Source organism: Vicia villosa, linkage group LG3, assembly GCF_029867415.1.
Source record: "Vicia villosa cultivar HV-30 ecotype Madison, WI linkage group LG3, Vvil1.0, whole genome shotgun sequence".
NCBI lineage: Eukaryota > Viridiplantae > Streptophyta > Magnoliopsida > Fabales > Fabaceae > Vicia > Vicia villosa.
In genome coordinates this window covers 54,658,741-54,669,309 of record NC_081182.1, presented here as the reverse complement: position 1 = coordinate 54,669,309, position 10,569 = coordinate 54,658,741, and the positions used below count along the sequence as shown (strand labels likewise).

The 10,569-nt window shown below is 34.4% G+C and overlaps 1 protein-coding gene across 1 annotated transcript; it reads left to right on the top strand.

Moving 5' to 3' along the window:
• Positions 1-881: 881 nt before the first annotated feature.
• Positions 882-2,700, top strand: LOC131658076 (uncharacterized). The gene is made up of 4 exons (XM_058927410.1): positions 882-1,222; positions 1,431-1,869; positions 1,984-2,094; positions 2,278-2,700. Exons 1-4 carry the CDS (start codon positions 882-884, stop codon positions 2,698-2,700), a joined length of 1,314 nt encoding a protein of 437 aa, XP_058783393.1.
• Positions 2,701-10,569: the final 7,869 nt, after the last annotated feature.

Sequence of the window (10,569 nt, the reverse complement as noted above, 5' to 3'; positions counted from 1 at the left end):
ATTATTTATTACTAGTATTTATATATGAGAAAAAGGAATATGCACTGACAGTGTAAAATATTTTTACACTGTCAACCAATCACTATCATGTATTCAATTAAAACACAATTTTAATTTTAAAAAAACTAATATGACATGGTAGGTATAAGAATTTTGATTGGTTGAATGTGTAAAATTAGTTTACACTGTCAGTGCACTATCTTTAAACTCTTTATATATATATATATATATATATATATATATATATATATATATATATATATATATATATATATATATATATATATATATATATATATATATATATATATATATATATATATATATATATATATATATATATATATATATATATATATATATATATATATATATATATATATATATATAAGACGCATGGTTTTTCTGTCTCTGCCACAGGGTTCATGACATGTGAAAAAACAGCAGTAGTTCCTATTTTGAAGGCATGCATAAAAACAGTACTGTTTAACTTTTAAATTTTTATTTTAGAAAAAAAAGAATTTTAATTATAAATCTAAATTATTTTCTTTACTTAAGGAAAAGAAATTATTGATAATGCGGAATTTTACCGAACGATAAATAAATATTACTTTTAATGGTAAGATAAGTAATGATTGTTTAAATTAATATTTTTTTTTGTCAAAATGTCCTTAGATAGCTATTAATTCAACTGAATCTTACTATTTTTTTCTCCATCAGTAAGTTTAAGTTAAGGCCACGCACTCTCTAATCTAGTAGCAGACAATGCTAATCAATTCTTTTTGCAGGGAAGGATTCTTCCCAACTTTAATGCCAATACTCTTATCATACTTCCTAAAATTAAAAAGGTTAATAGTATTGGTCACTTCAGACCAATTGTTATGGCAAACTTTAAATATAAACTCATTTCAAAAATCTTAGCTGACAAACTATCTACTATTTTTTCCTCTAATATTATTTCAACAGAGCAAAAAGGTTTCATTGCTGGTAGGAACATTAAAGATGGAATATGCCTAACTTCTGAGGCTATAAATCTTCTAGGCAATAAAAGTTTCAGTGGAAATGTAGCTCTTAAAATTGACATTTCTAAAGTTTTTGACTATCTTAATTGGGATTTCATTCTCAAAACTCTAAATGCTTTTGGCTTTAGTCATAAATTCTGCTCTTGGATACACACTATTCTCAACTTTGCTAATATTTCTATTTGTTTCAAATTTCAATGGTAAGCAAGTAGGATATTTCAAATGTTCTAATGGTGTTAGGCAAGGGGATCCTCTCTCACCCCTCCTTTTCTGTTCGGTTGAGGATTTCTTAAGCAGAGGCATAACTGAGCTTGTGAACTCCAACTAGATGAATCTCATTCAAGCCACTAAAATTTGCAAAGTTCCTTCTCACACATTATTTGCTGATGACATCATGATCTTCTGCAGGGGGGATACAAAGTCTCTAACTGTAATTTCCATACTTCTGAAGGAATATGCACAATGTTCTGGGCAGATTTGCAACTCAACAAAGTCTATTATCTATGCAGGGGGCATGTCTCTGAAAAGACACTGTAGGCTTGCAGATATCATAGGCTTTACTAAAGCTTTTCCTCCTTTTATTTGTCTAGGAGTTCCCATTTTCACTGGTAAACCTAAAGCTAAACATTTCAATTTTCTAGCAGATAACATCAAGATTAAACTGGCTACATGGAAAGCAAAATTGTTGTCTATGGCGGGTAGGGTCATGATGGTCAAGACTGTGATACACAGTATGATGGTGCACTGCATCACCATTTACAACTGGCCAACAAGTATCATCAAAAGCAGTGACAAATGGATGAGAAATTTCATTTGGAGTGGCAATGTGAAAAAAAAGCTTATTACAGTTGCTTGGAAGAAATGTTGCTCTAAGAAATCTGAAGGACGCCTTGGCATCATCTCTTTGAAGCACTACGACATAGCTACTAACATTCACTTGTGCTGACATTTCCTCAATCAGAACCAATCCTGGGCTACTGTTCTAGCAGCAAGGGTGAAAAGAGCCAACAAAATTATCAAGTACTCCATCAAGTCCTCTCTTTGGAAAGGCTTCAAGGATGTCTATGACAAGGTAATGGACAATTGCACTTGGGTGATTGGAAATGGAAGGAAAATTAACTTCGGGTTGGACAATTGTGCTGGTGCAATCCTGGCCTTCAAATACAAAATTCCAGAAAAAAATCACTCTAGCCTTAAGAACCGTGTTGCTGATTATTGGAACAATCGCTCCTGGTCACTGCATGCCAACTTTTAGCTTGCTTTACATAGTCTTCTATCCTTCATCTCTTCCTTCTCTGTGGCTGAATTGGATTTTGAGGATGCTTTGGTTTGGAGGAATGTGGAATGTGGAATGCTTTCCATTAAACATGCCTACAACATGATCACTAAGACTTCATGGACAGAGAAATGGTCTCACTTCCCCTGGGACAAAGACTCAGCTCTAGGACACCCTATGCTCGTGTGGAAAATCTTGCACAATCGCGTATCCACTGATGAAAATATAACTCTATGTGGTTTATCTTTTCCTTCTACCTGCTCTCTTTGCCAAGAAGCTGCTGAAACAGCTACCTATATGTTCTTCTCGTGCAAATTTGCAATGAAATTTGGCTTTGGCTTTGTGGGAGGCTTCAATTGTCTTACCCAATCAACAACATGGCAGACTGCCTCAAGATATTAGAAGAATCGTGGAACCCTCAAGCCCTTTCAGTTATCAAAGCAATCATAGTCTACTCTTTTTACCAAATTTTGCAGACAAGAAACAAACTCTAATTTGACAACAATGCTACTCATTGGAAGCACTGCATCTCCCATATTGCTGCCAAGGCTAAATTGGTGGGAAATTTAACTTCTAAAAAGGCTAATAACTCTATGAGGTGCTTCTCTATGCTTAAAGCCTTTGACATAGGCATCCATCCCCGTAAGCCTTTGTCCGCTGTGGAAGTTCTTTGGTGTCCGCCTGCTCGAGGTTGGATTAAATGCAACATTGATGGGGTTGCTTCGGGTAATCCGCTCTTGGCTTCTTGTGGGAGCCTGTTCAGGGATGATAATGCTAACCATTTGTTTAACTTTAGTATGTTTTTAAGCCCTGAAAATTCAGTAGTTGTAGGATTCATGGCAGCAATCTTAGCTATTGAAAAGGCCAAGCAGCTGGATTGGTCTAAATTATGGCTGGAAACAGACTGTATGTTAGTGGTGAAGGCTTTTGCGTATGTTTATTTGGTGCCTTGGATTCTCAAATTTCGTTGGCTTACGTGTTGGGTGTATACTCTTAGAATTGATTTTATTATCTCGCATATCTTTAGAGAGGCCAATTTTTGTGCAGATATCCTGGCTAATATCAAGTTTAAAAGCAAAAACTTCACTTGGTTTAATTCTGTGCATGGAGATATTAGACCGGATTACTTGTTAGATAAGGCGGGTACCCATAGGCTTAGGCTTTGTACTTAAGAGGTTTTGGCTTGGTCCCCCTCTTGTGTCTCTTGTATTCCTTTTTGTTAGATTATTAATATAATCCTCCTTTTTATTTAAAAAATATGAAGAAGAATTTTAATTGTGGTGATGCCAAATCAACAAAGATAACTCTCACATTATCAGGTAGATCAATCACTTATCCTTATGTTGTGTTTGAAGATGTGTTAGTTAAAGTGGATAATTTATTATTCCTAATAAGTTTTGTTATTTTAAAAATGGATGAAGATGTCGAAGTAACTTTACTTATGGAAAGTTTTTTGTGTGCAACAAATGGAGCTTTCATTGATGTGGAATTTGGAGAACTTATACCGAGATTTAATAATAAACATATAACTTTCAATGTGTTTGAAGCAATGCGACATCATAAAGAAAATATTCAATGTTATCATGTTGATGAAGTTGAAGAGGTAGTTAAGGAATTACCTCAAAGTGAGTCACCGGTGTTGTCTATCGAAAGACAATGAAGTCGAAGAGTGTCTGCGTCGATTTAAAGCATTCAAAGTAGAGAAAATATTAAGAGAGATTGAAGATTTGAATGAAAATAGAAAAGATCATAGAACAAGCAGAAACTAAAAAAATCTAATATTCTTGAATTGAAAGAGCTCCCTTTACATTTAAAGTTTAATTTCTCGAGTGACTAACAAATGAAACTAGCTATAACTAATAAATCCTTATCTAAGTTTCAATAAGAAAATATCATGAGAATATTGAGAGTTAATAAAGAAGCACTTGGATTGAAAGTTTCTGACTTGAAGGGAATAGTCCATCTTACTATAAGTATAAAATCAAACTTGAGAAAGAATTCAAACTAGTAGTTCAACCACAACAGAGACTTAATCCTACAATTTCAAAGAATGTTCAGAGGATGCGTCTCCGCTCCCCACCCCGTGTCCAAATTTATTCCCCATCCCCGTCCCCAATTCCCACCACGGGGAAATATTTTTCCCCATACCCATCTCGACAGATCCCCATAGGGATCCACGAAGATTGAAAGGGACATCGAAGAGTCATCGCATGATCATAGTGGCTATCCATACCATAAGTGGGTAGGAAGTCCTATGCATTAGATGTGAAGGGACATCAAAGGGTCATCGAATGGTCGTTTAAAGGCAACATGATAGAGGTACCTTTAGCAAATTTGAAGGGACAATCATCTTTTCATAGGCATCAATTCGAGGGACAAGATCATGTATTCGTAGGCAACACCGGGGTCATCGAGGGACCATGATCTTTGATGATTTAAATCGTAGGGACTTTTGCTAATGGTACCTCTATATTCGAGGGACACGACCATTATTCGTAAGGCAACCAAGAGGGGTGTACCCTAGGGGTGAGTGTGTGCGAATGAGTTAGATTCGAGTATATTATCTTGGGTTAAAGTTAGCTAGCGTTTGATTTCATTATCTTTCCGTGCACACCTAATTAAACATACATCTAACAGTTGAAATATAAGTAGGAATTTAAAGTGCAGAAAATGAATCTACGCTATTACGAAAAACTTGCGTCCTATACAACAATTTCTAGAATTTTAAAAGTAAGCAGTAAATAAGCACACATGCGACAATCACAGAGATTTATAGAGGGGGGAGAAGAATCGAAGATTCGAGCGTTAGAAAAATTAGGGTTATAGTAACAACCTAAGTTAATTAGTTATTAAATTAACATTAATCCTAATTAATTATATACAATTAACCCTAAATTAATTTAATTGTTAGTCCTAATATCTAAATTAAACCCTAATGTTAATTGCTAATCTTAATTAGGTTGACTAAATAAAGCATTTTAACGTAATTGTTTTTAATTAAATGATAAAAATATTAAACTTAATTAAAACTATCCTAACTAAATTAATTTTAATCCTAATTATACTAAATTAAAATGTATAAATCTAATTGGTGAATTAATTAGTTAATTATATGTTAATTACAAAAAAGGATCGGAAAGAAAACAAACAAAAAAAACAATTAAAATGAGTGAAGTAATGGGCGTTGGATCCAGTGTGGATGATCTGTGAGGATTCCTGATGGACTGCGCTTTTAGAGCCATTGGATCAAGCATTGTGGAGATCTGATGGCTGGAGAATGGGGGTGCATAATGGGAAGCATTTCTAGAGTCGTTAGATATGGCTCCATGATAATCTGGTGGTTGAGATGCTAAGGGCGCATGGTATCCAGGTGTAGGAGTGCATCATGGAATCTTTGGGGAAACAATAACATACAATTGATAAAAAATAAAGCGCTGAGAGTAGGGCTCGAACCCAGGCCCTCACGCTTATCACACAGATACGTTTAACTAACCAGGCTACATGCAATTGCTGATTAAATAATGGATCGAATTAAATAAATAGTAAAAACAAAGTGAGTGGACAGAAGTCAAAAAGTGAATCAGCTGGGCCCCATAACGTTGCACACGTAGCCAATGATAGTTGGAGAGAGGGTGTGATCAGGTTGACTGGCGAATGGCAGCATCCCACTCGTGGTTAAGGATTTTAACTCCACTATTCATCGTCTTCTCCCTCTTACCTGCGGATTCAGCTTTGGATTTTGTTGCGGCTTTACCTGCAAATTTCCCACGGATTCCTAACCAGCCATGACAACAAACTGAAACCTGCAACACAAGGATCGAACAAACAAAACAACAATCCAGATAAACTAAATGACACCCTACGAGTTCAATAATGGCTTCCTCTCGTCCTGAAACGGCTGGGAAGTGGGAGAACGTAGAGCTCCATTCATTGAGCCCTAATCATGGCATCATGTGATTTGGCCACGATACACTCCCAACGATGATCCATACCTGCTCTAAGGGGTCTTAGGAACTCGTCAATATTGTTAGTTTCAACCAAAACGTGCTAAGAATTAAAATTCGATTAACAGAAAAATATGCAAAAAGATGAGTTCATGGATGGGATCATTAAACGTGTTATACCTATGTTTTTAGATTTAGACTTACTCAATTGTACCTTAGGAACAAGATTGGATGATTGGCTTGGACTGAATGCTGCTGCAATTTGTGACCTTGTGTGCCCTAGCTTTCTTGAGATTTTGTAGTATGTAAACCCTAGCTCTTGGCTGCTAAAATCTCCTTCCCCCATGTTATGAACGTGTTTGGTATATATATATATATATATATATATATATATATATATATATATATATATGGGAATGAATTAGGGTTGAGACCTAGTTTGAGATTGAATTATTTGGTGACATGGAGATTGAAAAAAGATTTTATATAAAATCTTTCTAAATTTGGTCACCAAACTATTTTGTGCATATTTCTTATTCAATCTTGGCCATTGGATGATATTTGAATTGATTTGAATTAATAAAAAGGAAATAATCATCATATAACTATTTTGGGATTTTATTTGATTTAATTTGACTTTAAATGAATAAAAATCAAATATAAATAAAATCAAGAAATAAGGTTTATATGACCAATGGGCTTCTTATGGACTTGAATTCACGTGAATAGCTTGAAATTAGAGGCCCAATACTTAAAAAACTTAAAATCTCTCAATTAGAGTTTCATGCCTTTCTTGATTTTTATCCAACTTCTGACTATCATAACTCGCTTAATATTTGTCCTATGAAGGTGTTATAGGACTTTTTAAAAAGCTCAAGATGTCCTCTACAAGCCACTTTTAAGCTTTTAATCATTTGGAGATTTTATCTTGATGGTATTTGCCTTGACAAAAAACAGCTTTTTGTGAACTTCAAGAAGGACCTGTAGTGTTTTGGCTCATATCTCTCAAATGATGCATTTTTTGGACTTGGTACCAACATCAAAGTTGTAGATAATTTAATTTCACTGAGAATGAGATTTTGTTGGGTAATTTATGATGAACCATATGAGAGTTATGATCAGTCAAGTTTAGTTGACTTTCTCCTATAAACCCTAATTTAGAAACTTGGACTTTTGATGATTTCTGAGCTTTCCTTGATGAATCATGATCAAATCTTGATCAAATGATGAATGTGACTTCATATTCTTGATGTTGACAAAAAAATCAGGAGTTCTGGTTGTGATTTGACCATAGTTGACTTTTAGGTCAAACTAGTCGATTGTTGCCCTTTTGAGCCATTGACTGGGCAATCTTGTGAGTCAAGGCTTAAAAATTGATACGGGGATTATTTGAAACATATAGGAAGCTATGAAGTCCACTTGAGGTGTCAGAACCTGATTTTACCTTGAGAGAAGCAAAACCCTAGTTGTGGGTTGATTGCCTAGGAGAGAGATAGTCATGCCTATTCCTTGTGTGGCCTTAAGTAGCTGAAGATCATATGAGCCAGAATATCTTGAAATATGATGGGAAAATTTTGGGGTATGACACTTATTATCTTCAAAGTGTTTAATAAAATGTTTAAGATTGTAAAAATATGTCTAACAATGAAGTAGCCAATCATCAGCTTATTCTTAAATGTCAATATAAAATAAGCAGAACATCTACCTATGGGTTCGTCAGATATCTTATAAAGGAGGGTCTTATAGTGCATCCCTGACTTGCAAGGGAGTCATATCCATTTGTATATGATTGATTGTGTTTTGCGTATGATATATTTGTTGTTGTTGTTTACTAATCATTTACTTGTGCATCAAATTAAGCATAGATCATAAAATTTGTACGATCGTTCCAACCTCCCTTGTTATTCTTGTAATACACTTATTTATAATTACTCTTGTATGCTAAGTGTGTTGTTTATGCGAAATATGTGTATGTGTTGGTTGTGCATTTCATGTTTCATTTATGGATTTGGAAGAATTGAGTTTTTGCATTTCAGTAAGTTTTAATTTCATTATGATATTGTTTTTTCATTAAATTTTTACCGTTTTCATTTAAATTTTAGAAAAATTTCCTCCATGATTCGACTCAAGTTAAATACATGATTCGATTCATATTCCTCTTGATTGGAATAAAATCTATATTCTTTTTTAAAAAATTGTACTTGATTGGACTCATTAGTTATGTTTGAAGAAATGTTTGAGAGAATTGAGCATAAATTATGCCTTAGACATTTGTGCGCAAATTTTAATAAGTTTGGAGAAGGCAACTTACTATTAAGCTTGGATGCAAAAGATGGATGAACTGAAACAAGTGGATCTCAATGCTTGGAATTGGATGATGAGAGTTCCTACCAAAAGTTGGTCTAAGCATGCATTTAGTTTTTACCCAAAATGTGATGTTTTAATGAACAATATTACTAAGTCATTTATTGCCACAATTTTAGTTGCTATGGATAAGCCTATCTTATCAATGTGTGTGAGTGGATTAGAAAGTATCTTATGAATAGGATGGTAATATCTTCCACTAAACTTGAGAAGTGGCAACATAGAGCTATACATATCCCTAGGAAGAGGTTAGATAATGAGGTATTTATGAGTGGTCATTGGACATCAACTTGGGATATTTCTAAATAATTCCATGTTAATCATTCATTCAACATACATCAATTTATTGTTGATATTGCCAAATGATCATGTAGTTGTAATTTCTAGGGACTGGTTGGTATTTCATGCAAACATGTTATTGCTACATTAAGTTATAGGAAACAAACCCATGAAGATTTAGTGTATGATTATTATTCAAGACATAAGTATTCCCAGTGTTATAGTTTTTATGTGAGTCATATAAATGGAATGCACATATGGCCTGAAGTTCAAGATGATGAACTTCTACCACTTGTGTACAAAACTGGACCCGAAAGAATTAGGAAAGTTAAAATTAGGGAATATGGTGAGGATAGTTTTATGAGAAGAAGCCATGATGTGTCTTATAAATGTACCAAATGTGATAAATTTGGTCACAATGAAATGTCATGCAATATCACTACTCAAAATCCAATTTCTTCGAAAGGAAAGACAATTTCCAAAATAATAGTATAGTTGTATAAATGAAGTCCAACTTACACTGTCATGTTTTGATTATAACAAAACTTATTTTTTTAATAGAGGAAACTTAAAGTAGGCCAGGTTGAAGCAAGTCAGCTAGATGAAAATATGGTCACGACAAGTCAGGTTAGTGCAACTCGGGTAGATGAAAATCAAGACACAATAAGTTAGGTTGGTGCAGATCAGGTTGATGCATCTCAGGTTAAATCAAGTGAGGTTGCAGCAAGTCAGGTTGAACCAAGTGTGGGTCAAGCAATTTAGCGTGAACCAATACCAAAGATGAACATGGTTGTGCAGAAGCCTCCTAAGAAGGTTCAAAAACCTATTGTGAAGCTGAGAAAAATGTCAAGTGAAATATTGATGCTCAAATGGTTTCAAAAATAAATTATAGGTCTTGGTTCCAATTCTGACCAACCTATAACCTTGACCGAGCATGGTGAAGGTACACTAACACAAGAAGATACTGCAATGGTACCCGATTCCAAGCTTGGTGTGTGTCTCAGATCCATGAAATCTTGGAGCAAAATTTCAAAGAGGCTTTCTAAGTAGTTAGGAATTATGTTTTACATTTTCAATTTGTAATGATTGATGCACTTTTTTGTGTTATTTTTGTGAGTGCAACTTCACCATTATAGGTTTTGCATGATGTCAAAACTATAGGAAAACTTAGCATTTCTTTATGTCGGATGGTATTTTGAGTTTCTGTGGCACCCTTGCATTAGAGGTCTTAGGAATCATTAAAGAACCACTTTGAAACGGACTAAAACCATGAAAAATAATTTTCTACACAAAAATACATTGCATATGCCGACCGATACGCTTTTTAAACCAACACATGTAACTCAATATTGAAGCATGTGGCTTCTGTCAAGGTTAGTCCGACACGTAAGCCCTTTCAGATTGACACATACTAAAACCTTAATTTATGTGTCGACACATACGTCAATAATGAAGTTTGTAGCCTCTGTTTCATTTGGGTCAACACATGCATATTACAGGCTGACACATACTGAAAGAAATTATTTTATGTGCTGACACATACGTCAAATAGGTCGACACATATACTTGCTTAAATAAGGTTGTAGCTTTTGTTTTGTTTTGGACGACACGTACACGTCTTCAGGCTGACATATGTTGGTACTTTTAATATCATGTGTCGGTACATGTATTGAACAGGTCTGCA